This window comes from Trematomus bernacchii, unplaced genomic scaffold (assembly GCF_902827165.1).
Source record: "Trematomus bernacchii unplaced genomic scaffold, fTreBer1.1, whole genome shotgun sequence".
In the NCBI taxonomy this organism is placed as follows: Eukaryota; Metazoa; Chordata; class Actinopteri; order Perciformes; family Nototheniidae; genus Trematomus; species Trematomus bernacchii.
This window is the reverse complement of record NW_022987652.1, coordinates 252922-274886: the sequence shown is the minus strand read 5'-3', so window position 1 is coordinate 274886 and position 21965 is coordinate 252922. Positions and strand designations below refer to the sequence as shown.

At 39.8% G+C, this 21965-nt stretch overlaps 1 protein-coding gene across 1 annotated transcript in view; it reads right to left on the bottom strand.

Annotated features, from left to right (window-relative positions):
* Positions 1 to 21965, bottom strand: part of antxr1c (ANTXR cell adhesion molecule 1c) — a 55851-nt gene that overhangs the window by 6991 nt on the left and 26895 nt on the right. Inside the window, 6 exon segments of the mRNA XM_034134858.1 lie at positions 3656 to 3736; positions 8489 to 8656; positions 8755 to 8856; positions 9061 to 9099; positions 9305 to 9400; positions 12811 to 12889. Of these exon segments, the coding sequence (XP_033990749.1) occupies positions 3656 to 3736; positions 8489 to 8656; positions 8755 to 8856; positions 9061 to 9099; positions 9305 to 9400; positions 12811 to 12889 (565 nt within the window).

Below are 21965 nucleotides of genomic sequence, written 5' to 3'. Positions count from 1 at the left end.
CATTACACTAAAGTGGAAATGAGCCGGCCTGCTGGATCGTTACAAACCACAGAAAGACTCGAGGAGGAGACGGTGGAAAAGAGAGGCTCGATTAGAAAGAAATCATTGCGTCATGCAGAACGCATCGAGCGCTAAAAGCTTAACTGGGTAACAGAAATGTGTTGACTAAGGAAATCAAATCCCTGATCTTTTTTTATCAGACTGCCAGTTTGCTTTGGGGAAGATGTAATGGTAACTGTCTGATTTGTCCCAGGCTAAAGCAAATCCTGTCTCCGGTGCCAAGAAAACACTCTTAAATGTGGAATTCCCGTTAAAGACGGTCATTGGAAATCTCCGGCTAATAAGGCACGATTTTAACTAGCGCTTTGGACGAGCCCTCACCAGCCAACCCAGTCTCACGGCATTTCGTGTTATAGTCACGAAATTAATTTAATCTATTGATTCGTGTTCACCAACACGATTTTCACATTTTTTTCGTGTCACACAGAACGATTTTAAAAGCAATGTATTTCTATTGGTAGTGTGTTTCGTGCCTGCACCACGTCTTTTTGTCCGGTCGGGTCTTGGAAGACCAGAAGCTGTGTGGTTCATAAAAACATGTTCTTACTCAATATCTTACCCTAAGCCTAACCCTATCCCTTTTATTTTAAATTGTATAATGTCTGAGTTCTTTTGCCGTCAGTGAGGAAAAGAAATGGCTCAGAGCCTCAGAATACTGACATCTGTATTTTATGTCATCTTTTTTTCCTTCTAATTTGTTATTATTTGGTGCAGGCACGAAACATGCTACCAATATAAATACATTGCTTATAAAATCGTTCTGTGTGACACGAAAAAAATGGCGAAATCGTGTTGGTGAACACGAATCAATAGATTAATTTCGTGACTATAATGACGGCTACTATGTTTACCATTGTCCTATTTTAGCGTCAAAATGCTACTGCAACATTTGACTATCAAACAAACTGTTAGTGTTTATAAAAACAATCAGCTTACAGTAAGTCATCTTCCTCATTATGAGCAAATTAGTGTTTGGTCGTGTGTTTCTTTGTGTTTGTCCGAAGCTAATCTCGCTAACTTCCGCCTTAAATATGTTGTGCACATTTATGACTGTATGCTCAATGACTTCTTGTGGTTGTAGGGATTCACAATGCTTTTAATGCTTTCTAAACTTTTTATTTACTGTTTTATATTTACCGTATTTCACTGCGAACAACTAGGCTAAAAAACTAGCGTTACCTAGTCTAGTGCAGGCCACATTTCAGCCTTTTACGTAGCATAACAGCCTACATCCATAGATACGTTTGGTCTCATTTTGAGCGGTAGAATATGCAGATTAATAATATAACAAATACATTATGATCCACTAAAGCTAGGCACAATACAAAGTGGATTAATCCTTGTTTTGGTCATCTTCACCCCCCTTCAACGGTTCTTTGTTTTGGGGTAAGAGGTAGACTGTGGGAAATGTGATTTCAACTAGGTGACCTTTTTGGTTTTATTATGTATCGCTGAGTTACAAAAGTGCCAATCAGGATTAGTGGAATGAGAAACAATAAAATATCACCCGAAGGTGTTAAACATTAAAACAGACTTTTCCTGAATGTGTCAGAGGGATTGAAAACATCCCTAGAGAGCTTTCTGTACTCGGTGATCTCCCCATCTTCTTATCTGGAGCTTTATTAAAACAAAAACTCCAGATATTAAAACTGAAACCATGTGGCTGATATAAGAAGAGGTTTTTTTACTATCTCTCTCACACACGAACACATCAGAAAAGCCACCTATCGAGCAGCGAGGATGTGTCCGGCTGCGAGCTGCGGTTCTGCTTTTTATCAGATTTTATGGCGCTTAATGTGAAGCAGGTGTGAGCGAGGCTGGGTTAAAGTGGTGGAGGAGAGCCAGAGGAGGTGTGAGCCAGCAGAGGAACTCCAGGGGGGAGAGAGAGAGAGAGGGAGGGAGAGAGGGATGAGTAATGCATACAGATGAGTGAAGACTTTCAGACAAAAGACCTTCAAAACTCAGCGGGTTTGAAACATAAAGTTGTTTTTTAGACTTTTTTCTCCTTCTGAGATAGATACTTTCATCCGAGGATGTAGTTTCATTACCAACTACAATAGTGAAATCACCAGAGTTACTTTCAAAGCCAAGGAGAATTCATACAACATTATTTTACGAGGTTACAGACCACTTAAAAGTAGGGATGCTCCGATCGCTAATTTTGGGGCCGATCAAAATACGTTTTTGGCTATGCTTTTTATGACAGAAATGATCAAATGATGACATTTTGGACAGACTTTACCGACTGGTTGGCAGAGGCTTACAAACATGAGGCAGTAATTGTAGTTGATTCAAGTTTACCAGCAATTTAACACAATGTGTTTTACGACCGCTGTATTCGTCTGCCTGTATTTTTTTGTGTTCATTTGTTGTAACTTTGTTCAAGCTGCCCTCTTGGCCAGGTCACTCTTGAAAAAGACATTTTAATCTCAATGGGACTTTTACTTGGTTAAATAAAGGATATATATATATATTTACTAGGGCTGTCAAGTTAACGCGTTAATAACGCGTTAACGCAAAAAAAAAAATTAACGCCACTAATTATTTTAACGCGATTAACGCATGTGTATTTTTTGTCCTCGGCCGCCGTAGTTTCAGAGCGCATCGAGTGTAAAATACCATCTACAAGCTGATGCTGACAGCCCCGCTCCTGCCGCCCGCTTGTGGCAGACCACACTTCCACGCTCACCGGGAGGCCCGGACTGGCCATCGGGAGGACCGGGAGGGAGTGTGTGTGTGGCGCGACTCGCGCGAGCGAGGCACACCTACGTGTTGTTGTTAGCATCTGGTGCTAGCTAGCTGCGCTAACGGATATAAGGAGCTGTTTCAATGACATTTCGCCGACAACTGCGCCGAGCACTTGACTTTATGCAGGTAGCCAGACAGTGGGACATTGTACGAAAAGTCAGCGCAACATTATTGCAGCGTCCAGGCAGCTCCCATTCGAGCATATATGCCTTGAGCTGCACATAGCTCAACGATCCATCACAGTGTCTCCACACACACACACACACACACACACACACACACACACACACACACACACACACACACACACACACACACACACACACACACACACACACACACACACACACACACACACACACACACACACACACACACACACACACACACACACACACACACACACACACACACAATGTTCAGGTTGTTGTGTTTAATATTCATGAGAATATTTGTCATTGTTCAAATGATAATAAACAAACATATAAAGCATATTTGTCCACTCATATGTTGATAAGAGTATTAAAAACTTGAAAGATATCCCTCTAAGGTACATTTAGAACAGATAAAAAATGTGCGATTAATTTGCGATTAATCGCGATTAACTATTTTAATCGACTGACAGCCCTAATATTTACACAATCTCAAAAAGGAAAAATAATGAAATGAAATTACAGATGAATAGTTAAAATACTACCCCACCTTTAAAGGATGAGATGCAGCTACGGGTCATTACAGGTATCAATCACTGCAAAAAGGACTAACTTGAAGCAGAAGGTGATTGGTAATTACATAAGGGTTAGGGTTAGGGGATCCTAATGCAAAGTGTTAAAGGTGAACTACTCACATGGTCCCCGGGCTGAGGTCTCATCAAGGACACCTGGTCATATCCGCGGCGAAACAGCGACAAGATAGCATCCAGTTTCCCCTGAAGAAGAGGGAGGAGAGGTTAAACATCTGGACACAAACACCCCCATCCATTATTCAATCAATGTCTATTAATACTGTTCCTCCTGGATCAGCAGACAGTCGGTCTGTGGCTGCTTTAAAGCCAGAGAGCAGGTTTTTAATCCCAAACAAACACTACAGCTGCTGATTCCTCTGATTGGCTGCTTCCTCTCTGGTTGGAGCTCAGCTGATGAGTCACTGCACAATGTTTTGGTTCATGTCTGCTGACACGGAGAGTTTGAATTGTTTGAAGTGGGGTAATGTGAGGCTCTTATCCATAGCCAGTGTATTAACTACACAAGAACGAAACAGAGAGAGGTACCGACACTAAAGGTACTGCTGTGGATGGAAGAGGCAGCTACATTTGTTTTTAGACAAAATCGCTTTTATTGCACCCTATATTTGGAATATCTTTACCACTTTACCATGCAGTCAATCAGCCATTTTTGACGGGGGACTGACAGTAATGTTACCTTGGAGTAACTGGTATACTGTGGCTTTGACCTGCTAGTTTATTTGTGTTATTTATTTGAGGTCAGACAAAAAGTGAGATATTGTTAAGATCCTAGAAGGTTATCAGAATCCCATTTCTCCAAATATGTATCCCCCTTTTCCTTTTGGAGTTGTTTTCTCTATTGAGCCAGTAGAGTGGATTGTGACAAATTCTCCTTTCTTACATAAGATGTCTTCTATGTATTAAATTAGACCCCAACGATCTGACTCCTGAGCCTCAACGGCCACTTCTTGAGAGGAAGGAAGTCAATATCTTAAACCAACCACAACCCATTAAAGGATCTTCAGTCACTCGTCAGTGTGTGAATTCTCCTTTCCCTACACTGACTGGGATGTATTAGCAGAGTAAACTATTAATCACTTTAGGGCTTTTCTGTAGTCCTGCCTGTGTCATATTTTGAATACAGCTGTAAGGTAGCGGCGTGCTAAGCTACTGTCAGAGATGGCAAAAGTACACACATCCTTTACTCAAGTAGAAGTACAGATACTCGTGTTTAAAAATACTCTGGTGAAAGTAGAAGTACTGACTAAACTTCTTTACTCAAGTAAAAGGAAAGAGGCTTTGAAATGTACTTCAGTAAAAAGTACCCATAACTAGCAGCTGTTTTAAAGAGTACCTGACCTCCCTTTATATTAATAGAACAATAATGTCATTGTTAGCTAATGAATGTTTCCATGCTGAACAACGGCAACATGACAACGTTTTCATTGGTCCCTCTTCTTTAGAGAAGACCAGGAAATGATGGATACACGGATCGTGTTCAAATCAAGAGGCACGCAATGACTCTAAATAATAATGATCACGCCACCAAACACACATTCAAACTAAAGGAACCAGCCTGTTTGGGAAATGTAAGAAGTAGAAAGTACAGGTATTTGTGTTCAACATGTAAGAAGTAGAAAGTACAGGTATTTGTGTTCAAAATGTAAGAAGTAGAAAGTACAGGTATTTGTGTTCAACATGTAAGAAGTAGAAAGTACAGGTATTTGGGTTCAACATGTAAGAAGTAGAAAGTACAGGTATTTGTGTTCAACATGTAAGAAGTAGAAAGTACAGGTATTTGTGTTCAACATGTAAGAAGTAGAAAGTACAGGTATTTGTGTTCAAAATGTAAGAAGTAGAAAGTACAGGTATTTGGGTTCAACATGTAAGAAGTAGAAAGTACAGGTATTTGGGTTCAAAATGTAAGAAGTAGAAAGTACAGGTATTTGTGTTCAAAATGTAAGAAGTAGAAAGTACAGGTATTTGTGTTCAACATGTAAGAAGTAGAAAGTACAGGTATTTGTGTTCAAAATGTAAGAAGTAGAAAGTACAGGTATTAGTGTTCAACATGTAAGAAGTAGAAAGTACAGGTATTTGTGTTCAACATGTAAGAAGTAGAAAGTACAGGTATTTATGTTCAACATGTAAGAAGTAGAAAGTACAGGTATTTGTGTTCAAAATGTAAGAAGTAGAAAGTACAGGTATTTGGGTTCAACATGTAAGAAGTAGAAAGTACAGGTATTTGTGTTCAAAATGTAAGAAGTAGAAAGTACAGGTATTTGTGTTCAACATGTAAGAAGTAGAAAGTACAGGTATTTGTGTTCAACATGTAAGAAGTAGAAAGTACAGGTATTTGTGTTCAACATGTAAGAAGTAGAAAGTACAGGTATTTGTGTTCAAAATGTAAGAAGTAGAAAGTACAGGTATTTGTGTTCAAAATGTAAGAAGTAGAAAGTACAGGTATTTGGGTTCAAAATGTAAGAAGTAGAAAGTACAGGTATTTGTGTTCAACATGTAAGAAGTAGAAAGTACAGGTATTTGTGTTCAACATGTAAGAAGTAGAAAGTACAGGTATTTGTGTTCAACATGTAAGAAGTAGAAAGTACAGGTATTTGTGTTCAAAATGTAAGAAGTAGAAAGTACAGTTATTTGTGTTCAACATGTAAGAAGTAGAAAGTACAGGTATTTGTGTTCAACATGTAAGAAGTAGAAAGTACAGGTATTTGTGTTCAACATGTAAGAAGTAGAAAGTACAGGTATTTGTGTTCAAAATGTAAGAAGTAGAAAGTACAGGTATTTGTGTTCAAAATGTAAGAAGTAGAAAGTACAGGTATTTGGGTTCAAAATGTAAGAAGTAGAAAGTACAGGTATTTGTGTTCAAAATGTAAGAAGTAGAAAGTACAGGTATTTGTGTTCAACATGTAAGAAGTAGAAAGTACAGGTATTTGTGTTCAAATGTAAGAAGTAGAAAGTACAGGTATTTGTGTTCAACATGTAAGAAGTAGAAAGTACAGGTATTTGTGTTCAAAATGTAAGAAGTAGAAAGTACAGGTATTTGTGTTCAACATGTAAGAAGTAGAAAGTACAGGTATTTGTGTTCAAAATGTAAGAAGTAGAAAGTACAGGTATTTGTGTTCAACATGTAAGAAGTAGAAAGTACAGGTATTTGTGTTCAACATGTAAGAAGTAGAAAGTACAGGTATTTGTGTTCAAAATGTAAGAAGTAGAAAGTACAGGTATTTGTGTTCAACATGTAAGAAGTAGAAAGTACAGGTATTTGTGTTCAAAATGTAAGAAGTAGAAAGTACAGGTATTTGGGTTCAAAATGTAAGAAGTAGAAAGTACAGGTATTTGTGTTCAACATGTAAGAAGTAGAAAGTACAGGTATTTGTGTTCAAAATGTAAGAAGTAGAAAGTACAGGTATTTGGGTTCAAAATGTAAGAAGTAGAAAGTACAGGTATTTGTGTTCAACATGTAAGAAGTAGAAAGTACAGGTATTTGGGTTCAACATGTAAGAAGTAGAAAGTTCAGGTATCTGTGTTCAACATGTAAGAAGTAGAAAGTTCAGGTATTTGGGTTCAACATGTAAGAAGGGAAAGTAAAAAGTCGTCAGAAAAATAAGTAGTGGAGTAAAGTACTGATACCAGAAAAATGTATTTAAGTACAGTAACAAAGTATTTGTACTCCACTACTTCCCACCTCTGGCTACTGTATGAAGGGCCAGTGTTTCCATACAGAGCTCTATTGTAGTTAGTGATTACTGACGCCAGCTCTAATAAAGCCTCTCTGTCTGCAGGACATGTTATATTACTCTGGCTCTGTGTGCACATTGATAACTGCAGAAAGTTTGTGCTTATGCAACTAATGCTGCAGAAATATGTCCAGAACAGGCTTCATCCCTCCCTGCTGTCTTGTGGAAACTCTGGTGGTGCTTTTCATGTTTTGACTTCAGTTGAAGGGGTTTGCTGTGGGTTGAGAATACTTTGCCGCCCCACAGTTATTTGTAACTCAGTGGGGAAAAGCTTAAAAAAATGCACAGTGGTTAAACTGGAAACACGGCAGATTCTTACATTCCTGAAAGCTGACATTTTGTTACAGGATTCACTGAGATGTAGCTTCTCTGCATAAATAAATCTGAATATTGAGGAGACTTTTTCTCACATTGTTGGAGGAACAGAAGTGCCATGCAAGATATCCAGATAGTTCAAAACTGTTTTAAAGAAATAGCATCTTGTATATTACTGGAAAGACTCACTTACATAAGGAAAGGAAGAAAAAGGAGAATTTGTAAAAGTGTGAAACATCTTACTTAAATTCCTTGAATGCCAAAGTACATAGGGACTTTAAAAATGGTTGGAAAATGATTAATTAATTAATATTTCCTTTTTCTGTTGTTGTTTACATGCCATTTGTTAGACGCTTTTATCCAAAGCGACTTACATACTCAATACTGTGGACAATCCCCACAGGAGCAATTTGGGGTGAAGTGTCTCAGGGACACAACGACATGCTGACTGCAGTGGGACTCGAACCCCCTGATTCAAAGTCCAGCACACTTCCACTGAGCCACAGCCTTGTTCCTTAGTCAAGTACAGTATGTGAAGTAAGTGACATTTTCTTCATCTTATACATGAATCACTGACTCCCTGTTTCATACTCCTTGTTAGATTTGATGTGTGTGTGTACTACTGGTAATTATATACAAACTAACCCAATTAATCCCCTTCCCATTTTTGAGAGCCTAGAGAGCCTCCAGTTCACGGACTAAAATCAATCAACATTTGTATTCAATTTATTGACATTACTGTGTGTTTTTACTCTTGCTTTTTGATACTATATTATAGGTTTGAGAGACAAGTTCTCCGTGTGTGAGTGTGAGTCACATTGTCTCATCTACTCCTTGTTTCCATATATGTCAAAACTCAATAAAGATATTGTTTAAATAGTGTGTTTACCCGGATGGGTGAGTACCACTTCCTGTCCTGAGGCGCCTTCTTGTTGTGAGGTTTCTTCGGTTTGGGTTCGTACGGCTCGTACTCTTGCTCCGGCATCTTCACCACGGCGTTCTTCGGCTTCTCCAGCTTAGCCCCCTCCTCGGTGGAGCCCTTCCCTCCCCAACGCACCTGCAGGCAGAGGACATTACGTTAATATAATTCAAAAATCGAAGCAGTGAGAGGTACCTAAAGGGTTTTAATATCCATTTTATTTGTCATCTTGTCACCTCCATCCTCTTGATCCCTCCGATTCCTCTCCCTCCGTAATAAGAGGCGTCCACAGTCGGCCATTTCTTCTTGGGCATGCCGTCTTCATCATCTGAACTCTCCTGAAACACAAATTATTACATTTAGTCAAAGTCAACTTAATTAATGTGTACAGACAGAGAGATCGAAATACCGTTTCTCACAATTTACATTTTTTATTTAACGGCCAGTGTACGGGCAAAACAGGTGGGTTTTTCAGTTTCAGTGTGTGTGTGTGTGTGTGTGTGTGTGTGTGTGTGTGTGTGTGTGTGTGTGTGTTGACTCACAGGCTCAGGAGGAGGTGGAGGAGGAGGTCCTTTGATCACCTGAGGAACAATAAGAGATTGCTTAGCTTCTCACAGACACGTTAATCTCATCTCAGAGGACCTCTTTCAGGTTTTTTTAATGATTTCTTTAAAAGGCCCCCTGAAGTGCTTTTGAGTTTAGACAAACCCCTTTGAAGCTCGGGATAATTTAAGTGTTTTGCTTTTTAAATTGCACCACTTCCTGGATGTAGTTTACGTTACTCACCACGGTGCAGCACAGAGGCCAGAACCACCACATGAAGAGCAGGGCGAGCAGCAGGAAGAGAACCAGCAGCGTGACCAGGAGGATGGTGCCGTCAAACTGTGAACACACACAACATCAGAACACACACTAACACACACAACATCAGAACATCAGAACACACACTAACACACAACATCAGAACACACACTAACACACACTAACACATACAACATCAGAACACACACAAACACACACTAACACACACACAACATCAGAACACACACTAACACACACACAACATCAGAACACACACTAACACACACTAACACACACAACATCAGAACACACACGAACACACACTAACACACAACATCAGAACACACACGAACACACACTAACACACACAACATCAGAACACACACGAACACACACTAACACACACTAACACACACTAACACACACAACATCAGAACACACACTAACATACACTAACACACAACATCAGAACACACACGTCCTAAAACCAGGAAGTAAACTGCGCATGGGTAAATATATCAGTCAAAATAATCGCAATTCGTTTAATTTTCAAAATCATGCAGCCCTACTACTGTGTATGTGACGTAAAATCATCATCATTGTCGAAGGAACCCATGCGCAGCTTACTTCCGGGTTTTAGGACGCGTCACTGTGGCACTCTATAGGTCCTGGTCCTAGTCTTTGATTACATTTCAATTGTGAACAAAATAAAAGTTATACAAATGGTTTGCTGTCAATTATAGATCATGGGAAAAAATAAAAATCTGAGGCATTTACAAAATTGAATATCTGAATTGGCCTAGAATTCTAAATTAATGCATCTCTGGTTTGAACAAAAAAAGGAGAAAAACAATAACCTCAAAAGTAGCAGAAACAGAAGTAGCATTAGAAATCAAAATAGTAGCAGTAGTATTAGAAACAGGATGTAGTTGATCTAGATCTAGCAATACGTTCTTTGTCACTTCAGCCGATAAACACTCATATTTGAGTTTTTCTCGATGACAGTATTTGTGTAAACTGTGTGATCCTCCTGAATGAATGCTCTCTTTAAACCAGGCGAGCGCCCGTGAGCCCAACATGGTTCCCATTACATCCCACTGATCACATGTGGTTACACTCTCCCCTATCTGTCTTGTGGGCAAAGACACAGAGAGAGGGGGGAGATTCAGGGTCCGTGGTGAAGAGTCACTACTTTTCATTCTCAGAAATGTCCCAATCAGCAAGTTTTCGGAATCTTTTAGACTGAATTTATGGAGTAACGGTTCAGCAAACCGCTCACAGTGACCACATCTGCGTCCCGTCACTGCTGCACATACAACGCATGTTTTTCTAATGCTATATGTGCACATTCTGTGGGTTAACTACAAAGGATAAATCTGCTTTAAATGGCACTTTGGGAGGGTTTGCAGCAGGCATACCCATCATTTACTGTCATGCCTCCCTAAGGCCTATATGGTTTGGTTTAGTGGCAGCAAATTGCAATGGTATGTCTGATTGAGCTCTGTATATCATGAACCACAACACAGTGTTTAATGGCCAGTTATGTCACATGGACAGAGAGAGAACATCTACAAAGAGTTTATTTTTTTCTGCTGGGTGTCAATCTGCTCTCCATATGTTCCAACATATGTGTTTTATGTTGGTAGATTTATTAAAATTGTCTTAAATGACAGCCGATTTAATCTTCAATTCAATTCAATTAAATTCAAAACCTTTATTTATCCAGGTGAAATCCCATTGAGATCATTGATCTCTTTTTCAAGGGAGACCTGCAGCAGTAGCTTCCACATGAAGATATCTTGGTTTTGAGGAAGGGATGCTCCACACTGCTTCACACCGACATATACATAAGAGCACATGTGTCAAACTCAAGGCCCGGGGGCCAAATCAGGCCCGTGGTGGATTTAATTTCGGCCCGCAGGATAATTTCTAATTACTATTAGATCTGGCCCGCCGGTATATTGCACGCACACCTTCACTCCATCCTGAGGGTCTCCTCAGCTCAGAGGCTGACCCCAAACATTGATGAACTTGCACCCAAGATGAGATGCCAAGTATCTGGCTTGAACTAGCATCACAGAGCAGCACACTGAGTTTACATGGATGTTTCCTTCTGCACTTTCTTTCTTGAGACAACAGGGCATGTTTGGGTTTCTCTTTGAGGGAAATCGTTTTTTTGAAGCTGTTGTTGGCCTGTGGAAAAATGTAATCATAAGAAATGACTCTGGAAAAGCTGCAGATGGAGCCATAAGAAATGAATGCAACTGATTATTTAATGTTTAATGTTGTTTTTATAGGCAATAATTTAAGCTTTGTTAGTTCCAGGTTTAATATGTGCAATAAGTTCATTTCAATAAGTGTTGCTATAAACATTGAACCAGTCCGGCCCTCGACTAGTACCCATTTTTTAATTTTGGCCCACTGTGTATTTGAGTTTGACCCCCCTGCATAAGAGTATCTCTAACTAAGCAAGTAAATGATGTGGAAAAGGTTGATTACCCGGGGGCCTAAAATGTTTTTATTAGGAGAAACGAGCTGCAGTTTCAGAAACGATGCAAATATTAAAACACAAATGTGCCAAAACCAAGCGAATGAAGAAACATCTTCACCAACTTGACGAAACATGTGCAGAGTTTAATAAAAGCAATGCATAAACAAACAGCGCAAATAAAAACGCTGCAGGTTTTCATGTGTTTGTCTTTTGCTGGACAAATGAAAGGCAAATAAAAACATTTGTCAGAAAAATGTATTATTACAGTACACTATACTTTACTCAGGTTCCTTTTTCATAATTATTTTTCACGCATTATTGAACTTAAAGTGGACCTATCATGCTATATTTGAATAATATAGTGTAGGACCATACCTATATAAGGCATATTTATACTTTTTTTTTTGCAAAATACCAAACAGATCATGCATTTTAGCCATGCCTCATTTTGCTCAATTTGACAATGTCTAGCTCTGTTTTAGCAAGGGCAGATTCAGTGAGAACAGCACCATCTACAGGCCTGGCATATGTACTACAGCGTCTCCAGCGCTTTCGAACGGCAATGGCCGTGGCTGTCTCCTCCTGATTGGTGGAGTTGGCCCAATAGCCGTAGCGCCACCGTCCTGACGTCAGGACAGTGTTCAAATCTGGATCAGTTTTTATCAGATCCGTTGCAGCCCCTTTTTTAGAGATTTGGGTATGGAGGAAAATAGAGAGGGTTGTGTTTTCTGACACTTGGTGAGTTCCCTGGAACACCGGGGACACATATTCATGTATACAAGACGTACAAAAGTGCATTTTGCATGATAGGTCCCCTTTAAATGCATCTCCAATGGAAAGTGTTGAGAAAAATAACCTTCATCTGTTTTAGATATCCGATGTTTTTGAGTTTTGATTTACACTTGTGCAATTCTACTTAACCACACGTTGAAGCATAGTAAATCTATGTTACTAATGTACGTTGAATACATAAGAGGGGGTACGAAAAGCTTCCACTTACACACTCTGTGGTGGTGATGTGCACGTTGCTGCTGATGAAGGACAGCCCGTCGTTCATGCTCACTTGCAGATAAATCACCCTGAAAGAAAACACATGCAAAGTCAGAAGTGTTTCTCCACGTTGGGATGCAACAACAAGCACGTTCGCAGACGTTTATTTAGACTGAGGCACTTCCTCCTCAGGTTTGTTTGACTAGAGTGATGTAGTTTGAACTCGGGTTCACTTTGTATCACGTCACTGAAACTGTGAGGTAGTTTGTTGGAAGTGAAAATGTGAAAATGTAATTTGAACCAAGTAGAGAGATCTGCACAAATGTTGCAACCCCAATTTGTGTTCAGTTTTTACTCAACAGATTCTCTAAACTGGCAATAGAAAATGCAAAACATCACCCGATAAATGATGTACTATTTATGTAATTGAGCAATCTGAGCCCAAATGAACCAAACAAAATCGTTGTTTCCACAGTGGTTAAAACCCCAGAGGAGGAAAACAAAGTGAAGGTGTGATGGTGTGAATCACTCAGACACACGGCAGGCACCACGGCCAAAGTGGGATGGATGCACTTCTATAATAAAATTGAAGTGGAAAAATATGTTGTTTTTTATTGTTCTGGTCAACTTGTGTGTTTTTCCAATTCATGACTCTGTGCTAATTAACCAGGAATGTGAACAATCCATGCCACTCTCCCTTTTACATCTTGTATAATCTCTACTTTGAGCTGCAAAATTACGTTTCTTTATCTAATGTAAATTAAATCAAAGTATAACTTCTCTCCTCTTGTCTTTAAAGAGTCCTCTCCTGCTGATGTTCAGGTGTATATCAGTATGTCGTGTCTCTACTTTAAAGAGTCCTCTCCTGCTGATGTTCAGGTGTATATCAGTATGTAGTGTCTCTACTTTAAAGAGTCCTCTCCTGCTGATGTTCAGGTGTATATCAGTATGTAGTGTCTCTACTTTAAAGAGTCCTCTCCTGCTGATGTTCAGGTGTATATCAGTATGTAGTGTCTCTACTTTAAAGAGTCCTCTCCTGCTGATGTTCAGGTGTATATCAGTATGTAGTGTCTCTACTTTAAAGAGTCCTCTCCTGCTGATGTTCAGGTGTATATCAGTATGTAGTGTCTCTACTTTAAAGAGTCCTCTCCTGCTGATGTTCAGGTGTATATCAGTATGTAGTGTCTCTACTTTAAAGAGTCCTCTCCTGCTGATGTTCAGGTGTATATCAGTATGTAGAGTCTCTACTTTAAAGAGTCCTCTCCTGCTGATGTTCAGGTGTATATCAGTATGTAGTGTCTCTACTTTAAAGAGTCCTCTCCTGCTGATGTTCAGGTTCATATCAGTATGTAGTGTCTCTACTTTAAAGAGTCCTCTCCTGCTGATGTTCAGGTGTATATCAGTATGTAGTGTCTCTACTTTAAAGAGTCCTCTCCTGCTGATGTTCAGGTGTATATCAGTATGTAGTGTCTCTACTTTAAAGAGTCCTCTCCTGCTGATGTTCAGGTGTATATCAGTGTGTAGTGTCTCTACTTTAAAGAGTCCTCTCCTGCTGATGTTCAGGTGTATATCAGTATGTAGTGTCTCTACTTTAAAGAGTCCTCTCCTGCTGATGTCCAGGTGTATATCAGTATGTAGTGTCTCTACTTTAAAGAGTCCTCTCCTGCTGATGTTCAGGTGTATATCAGTATGTAGTGTCTCTACTTTAAAGAGTTCTCTCCTGCTGATGTTCAGGTGTATATCAGTATGTAGTGTCTCTACTTTAAAGAGTCCTCTCCTGCTGATGTTCAGGTGTATATCAGTATGTAGAGTCTCTACTTTAAAGAGTCCTCTCCTGCTGATGTTCAGGTGTATATCAGTATGTAGTGTCTCTACTTTAAAGAGTCCTCTCCTGCTGATGTTCAGGTGTATATCAGTATGTAGTGTCTCTACTTTAAAGAGTCCTCTCCTGCTGATGTTCAGGTGTATATCAGTATGTAGTGTCTCTACTTAAAGAGTTCTCTCCTGCTGATGTTCAGGTTTATATCAGTATGTAGTGTCTCTACTTTAAAGAGTCCTCTCCTGCTGATGTTCAGGTGTATATCAGTATGTAGTGTCTCTACTTTAAAGAGTCCTCTCCTGCTGATGTTCAGGTGTATATCAGTATGTAGTGTATCTTCTTTAAAGAGTCCTCTCCTGCTGATGTTCAGGTGTATATCAGTATGTAGTGTCTCTACTTTAAAGAGTCCTCTCCTGCTGATGTTCAGGTGTATATCAGTATGTAGTGTCTCTACTTTAAAGAGTCCTCTCCTGCTGATGTCCAGGTGTATATCAGTATGTAGTGTCTCTACTTTAAAGAGTCCTCTCCTGCTGATGTTCAGGTGTATATCAGTATGTAGTGTCTCTACTTTAAAGAGTTCTCTCCTGCTGATGTTCAGGTGTATATCAGTATGTAGAGTCTCTACTTTAAAGAGTCCTCTCCTGCTGATGTTCAGGTGTATATCAGTATGTAGTGTCTCTACTTTAAAGAGTCCTCTCCTGCTGATGTTCAGGTTCATATCAGTATGTAGTGTCTCTACTTTAAAGAGTCCTCTCCTGCTGATGTTCAGGTGTATATCAGTATGTAGTGTCTCTACTTTAAAGAGTCCTCTCCTGCTGATGTTCAGGTGTATATCAGTATGTAGTGTCTCTACTTTAAAGAGTCCTCTCCTGCTGATGTCCAGGTGTATATCAGTATGTAGTGTCTCTACTTTAAAGAGTCCTCTCCTGCTGATGTTCAGGTGTATATCAGTATGTAGTGTCTCTACTTTAAAGAGTTCTCTCCTGCTGATGTTCAGGTGTATATCAGTATGTAGTGTCTCTACTTTAAAGAGTCCTCTCCTGCTGATGTTCAGGTGTATATCAGTATGTAGAGTCTCTACTTTAAAGAGTCCTCTCCTGCTGATGTTCAGGTGTATATCAGTATGTAGTGTCTCTACTTTAAAGAGTCCTCTCCTGCTGATGTTCAGGTGTATATCAGTATGTAGTGTCTCTACTTTAAAGAGTCCTCTCCTGCTGATGTTCAGGTGTATATCAGTATGTAGTGTCTCTACTTTAAAGAGTCCTCTCCTGCTGATGTTCAGGTGTATATCAGTATATAGTGTCTCTACTTTAAAGAGTCCTCTCCTGCTGATGTTCAGGTGTATATCAGTATGTAGTGTCTCTACTTTAAAGAGTCCTCTCCTGCTGATGTTCAGGTGTATATCAGTATGTAGTGTCTCTACTTTAAAGAGTCCTCTCCTGCTGATGTTCAGGTGTATATCAGTATGTAGTGTCTCTACTTTAAAGAGTCCTCTCCTGCTGATGTTCAGGTGTATATCAGTATGTAGTGTCTCTACTTTAAAGAGTCCTCTCCTGCTGATGTTCAGGTGTATATCAGTATGTAGTGTCTCTACTTTAAAGAGTCCTCTCCTGCTGATGTTCAGGTTTATATCAGTATGTAGTGTCTCTACTTTAAAGAGTCCTATATCCTATCATAGTTTTCGCTAACAAAATGAACCCTGCATGGTACAATTCTGAAATGATGGTAATCATTCCTTCGTGTTATTCTCTCTCAGAGGTTATAAATCCAGTTATTATTTGAGCTGTCAGTGGTGTGGAAAGAGAGGGGAATCAGTGTGCTTTTAATCGATCCCCTCAGCAGAAGGGTCGTAAATCTGAGGGTACATCATGTTCCTTTGCCTTCTTTAAACTTTGTATATCTTCTGCTGTATTTACCTTAAAATGTTCCATTAGACGCCATAAAACTTAACCTCCTCAGATCCTACCTTCTCCTCCCCTCCCCCCGTCTTTACTCTCTCGGTGCCACCGTGGCTCTTTCTTCACCCTCTTGTTTTCCCCGTCTCAGTATCTGTCACATCTATCACATTTCTTCCACCCCCCCCCCTCCTGTCAGCCTCCCTCTCTTTCAACAGTCTGCGTGTGTCCAGGTCTAAATGATCAAAGCCCTGTAGCAGCTAGTCAGGCCTTTCAACTGTGTGGACATGTGTTTGTATGCAGCGTGATTCTCTGCAGGGAGGAAAAACTGCTCCGGTTAGGCTTTCAAGAATTGGAAAAAATAACAGATTGAGATTATTTTTGACTGATATAGCGCTTGCTGAAGAGTTTGGAATATTAAAGGGGTCCTATTATGCTTTTTGGGGATTTCCTGTAGTGAGGTATATAGGTTTTTGTGCATGTTAATGGTCTGCAAAGGCTAAAATGCCACTTCCCCTCTTTGTTTACCTCCATAACATAGTGACATCACTATGTAACACTCACGCTTCGATTGGTTAGCGCTCCAACACATTGTAAGTGATAGGCTAAGGGGCGGGACATCTCTAAGCGGTCGACCAATCACAACAGAGCCGGCCAGCTAACCAATCAGAGCAGACTGGGCTCTGGTTTCAGACAGAGGGTGAAAAGAGGTGCTGCAGCACAGGCAGTATGAGAAGAATAAAGAGCTTTTTGAACATTAAAGCATGGAGACACGTCCCAGGAGAGACACTACATACTGATATACACCTGAAATAAGTACAATAGGACGTCTTTAAATATAAATAATGCACTAAAAGGATAAAAAGAACAAGACAATCCCTCTGTAATGTACAAAGCTGAGGAAATACTCTTTTAAAACACCTCAAAATTGTATTTAAAGCAGCATTTGAGTAAATCTACTTACTACTTTATCATTTTTGCAATTCACTTTCATCTAATTGTTGGTAGTTCAGGGGTTAGGGTTGGTCTGTTTGCATCTCTGAATGTTGCATAATGTCATTTATGTTTGCCACTTGTACAAAGAGAGATTAAATAGTAAATAAAAAGCAGGATACAGGATGTCACGCTCGTTAATGTAGAAGTGTCTTTTAAGCTGGAGTGACCCTCGCAAACTAATGAGCAGCAGATGGACTCTAGTGAAGTGCCTGCTAAGTCCAGTGTGTGTGTGTGTGTGTGTGTGTGTGTGTGTGTGTGTGTGTGTGTGTGTGTGTGTGTGTGTGTCCTGTCTGTTTTACTTCCTTGTCTAACAGCTGTGAGACAGGGCGCTCTACAAACTAACATTTCCTCGCAAATACTCTATTTCCTCCACTTCCTCAAGTCCACACTTGTGAGTTTTCTCTGGCTCCTTCTATTCTTTTCAACATTGTGTTTGTTTCTGTTCCAGGTTTCTAGGCTTTCTTCTGACAGAAACACATCCAATGAAGGATTCAATTATAACCCTGGCAGTATGTTAGAGTTTCTCGAAAACTAAAACTAACTGTGATTTGATTTCACTGCAGCCAAAGTGTGATGTATCTGAAAGTCAAAGAGCTTCACTTTCCAAAAACTAATTAGACTTTATTTTGACTCAATCCCACATTCACCATAAATTCTTACTCCAGAACCAAACCTGTATTGAATGATTCATCATTTATATGAATTACTCACTATGTGTTCTTTGTTAAATGTAGAGAGGTAATCATTATAAAACATATCATATATATTATTCTGAAATGGACCAATCTGCACAATGACTACTTTTACTTTTGGTACTTTAAGTATATTTTGATGATAATACTTTTCTACTTTTACTTGAGGAACATTTTGAATCCAGGATTTTTACTGTAACAGAGTATTCCTACACTCTGGTACTTTTACTCAAGTACAAGATAGATAGATAGATAGATAGATCGTACTTTATTGATCCCAAATTGGGAAATTGTTTTTGTTACAGCAGCATAAAAGGCATTTTACAATAAAACAAAATATACAAGAATAGAAATAAAATAAAATAAAATATAAAATAAAATATAAAATATACATGTCAAAATACAAAATAGAAAATATACATACAGATATTATATATATATATATATATATATATATACAAATATACAAATATATATATATTCAAAATATATGGAATTATGGAGTATTAAATATGAAACAGATTATGTGTGAGTAAAATGTACAAGGTGGTTTTATTTCTAGAGAAACTATGGAGCAGAGAGTTCTCTTCCAGCCAGAGGTGATTTGTTGTACAGTGTTATTGCAGTGGGCAGGAATGTTTTCCAGTATCTGTCCTTGTGACAGGGGAGCTGCAGCAGTCTGTTGGAGAAGGAGCTCCGTTGACTGTCCAGCTGCAGGTGGAGAGGATGGGTGGGGTTATCCATGATGGACAACAGCCTGTTCAGTGTCCTCCTCTCCACCACAGCTTCAAAGGGTTCCAGCTTGATGCCGATGACTGACCCAGCTTTCCTGATCAGTTTATTGATCCTGCAGGTGTCACCGGCTCTGATGCTGCCCCCCCAGCAGACCGCAGCAAAGAAGAGTGCACTAGCCACCACAGACTGATAGAAGATCTCCAGCATCTTGCTGCATACGTTGAAGGATCTCAGCTTCCTCAGAAAATAGAGTCTGCTCATCCCCTTCTTGTACACAGCGTCAGTGTTGATCCTCCAGTTCAGCCCATTGTCTAAGTGCACTCCCAGGTACTTGTAGACCTCCACAACTGCCACATCCTCTCCCAGAATGCACAGGGGCAGAGGAGGAGATGTCCTCTTCCTCCTGAAATCAATGACCATCTCTCTGGTCTTGGCCACATTCAAAAGCAGATGATTTCTTCCAGTCCACTCAACAAAATCACCCACCAGCGCTCTGTACTCCTCCTCCCGTCCATCCCTTATACACCCTACCACTGCAGAGTCATCCGAAAACTTCTGCAGGTGGCATGACTCTGAGTTGTATAGAAAGTCAGAGGTGTATAAGGTGAACAGGAAAGGAGACAGCACAGTCCCCTGTGGGGCTCCAATACTACCAACCACCACATCAGACAGCACACTGCCCAGCCGGACGTACTGTGGTCTGTCCGTGAGGTAGTTGGTAATCCAGGAGATGGTGGACGAGTTTACCCTCATAGCCTGCAGCTTGTCACTCAGTAGCCGAGGCTGGATCGTGTTGAATGCACTGGAGAAATCAAAAAAGGTGATTCTCACAGTGCAACCCGATACATTCAGGTATGAGTGAGCACGCTGCAGCAGGTAAATAATGGCATCGTCCACCCCCAGGTGAGGCTGGTAGGCAAATTGCAGAGGGTCAAGGAATGATCTCACCTGCGGTCTGAGATGGGCCAAGACCAGTCTCTCAAGCACCTTCATCACATGAGATGTGAGTGCTACAGGGCGATAGTCATTGAGCCCAGAAGGAGTTGTCTTTTTAGGGACCGGAACAACGCATGATGTCTTCCACAGCACCGGGATGGTCTCCAAGTGCAGGCTCAGGTTGAATATATAAACTGAGTACTTCTACTTTTACTCAAGTACAAGATCGGAGTACTTCTACTTTACTCAAGTACAAGATCTGAGTCCTTCTACTTTTACTCAAGTACAAGATCTGAGTACTTCTACTTTTACTCAAGAACAAGATCTGAGTACTTCTACTTTTACTCAAGTACAAGATCTGAGTACTTCTACTTTTACTCAAGTACAAGATCTGAGTAATTCTACTTTTACTCAAGTACAAGATCTGAGTACTTCTACTTTTACTCAAGTACAAGATCTGAGTACTTCTACTTTTACTCAAGTACAAGATCTGAGTAATTCTACTTTTACTCAAGCACAATATCTGAGTACTTCTACTTTTACTCAAGTGTAAGATCTTCTAATTGTATTCAAGTACAAGATCTGAGTACTTCTACTTTTACTCAAATGTAAGATCTGAGTACTTCTACTTTTACTCAAATGTAAGATCTGAGTACTTCTACTTTTACTCAAATGTAAGATCTGAGTACTTCTACTTTTACTCAAGTACAAGATCTGAGTACTTCTACTTTTACTCAAATGTAAGATCTGAGTACTTCTACTTTTACTCAAGTGTAAGATCTGAGTACTTCTACTTTTACTCAAATACAAGATCTGAGTACTTCTACTTTTACTCAAGTGTAAGATCTTCTAATTGTATTCAAGTACAAGATCTGAGTACTTCTACTTTTACTCAAGTACAAGACCTGAGTACTTCTACTTGTACTCAAGTACAACATCTGAGTACTTCTACTTTTACTTAAGTACAACATCTGAGTACTTCTCCCCCCCCTGTCCTTCAGTCTAAACTCCTCTCCTCTCTTTCTAAGGTTCTGTTTAGTCTTGATTGTCCTCACAATCCCCTCCTCTCCTCCGAGTTTGGGAAAAACAATTCTGGGAATTTCACGTGACCTCATTTTGGAGCCTGTTCCCGTCCAGATCTTCAAAACATGTGGATGAAAGGCATGCAGTTTAAACCCCAACCTCTCACTGTGTGGATGTCCAGGTGGATGTAAACGAGGTCTGGCAGATGGAAAGAAGCCGTTTGACCGATAAACCCGTCTACACTCAGCTGTCTGGCTAGTTCTTAGAAGTGGAGGGTGGGGGGGTAGAAGTGGTTGAAGTTCATGATCAACAGCAGACATACCTTTCTGACAACAAACAGCTGGGGTTGAAACACTGAAACAGTCTTAAAGATAAAGAAGAAGCCTCCTCAAGTTCATTTTTTGAATGCATCCTTAAGTAGCAAAATGCGTGAGTACTAGATTCAACAAAAAACATCAGCAGGAGAGGACTCTTTAAAGTAGAGACACTACATACTGATATACACCTGAACATCAGCAGGAGAGGACTCTTTAAAGTAGAGACACTACATACTGATATACACCTGAACATCAGCAGGTGAGGACTCTTTAAAGTAGAGACACTACATACTGATATACACCTGAACATCAGCAGGAGAGGACTCTTTAAAGTAGAGACACTACATACTGATATACACCTGAACATCAGCAGGAGAGGACTCTTTAAAGTAGAGACACTACATACTGATATACACCTGAACATCAGCAGGAGAGGACTCTTTAAAGTAGAGACACTACATACTGATATACAACTGAACATCAGCAGGAGAGGACTCTTTAAAGTAGAGACACTACATACTGATATACACCTGAACATCAGCAGGAGAGGACTCTTTAAAGTAGAGACACTACATACTGATATTCACCTGAACATCAGCAGGAGAGGACTCTTTAAAGTAGAGACACTACATACTGATATACACCTGAACATCAGCAGGAGAGGACTCTTTAAAGTAGAGACACTACATACTGATATACACCTGAACATCAGCAGGAGAGGACTCTTTAAAGTAGAGACACTACATACTGAT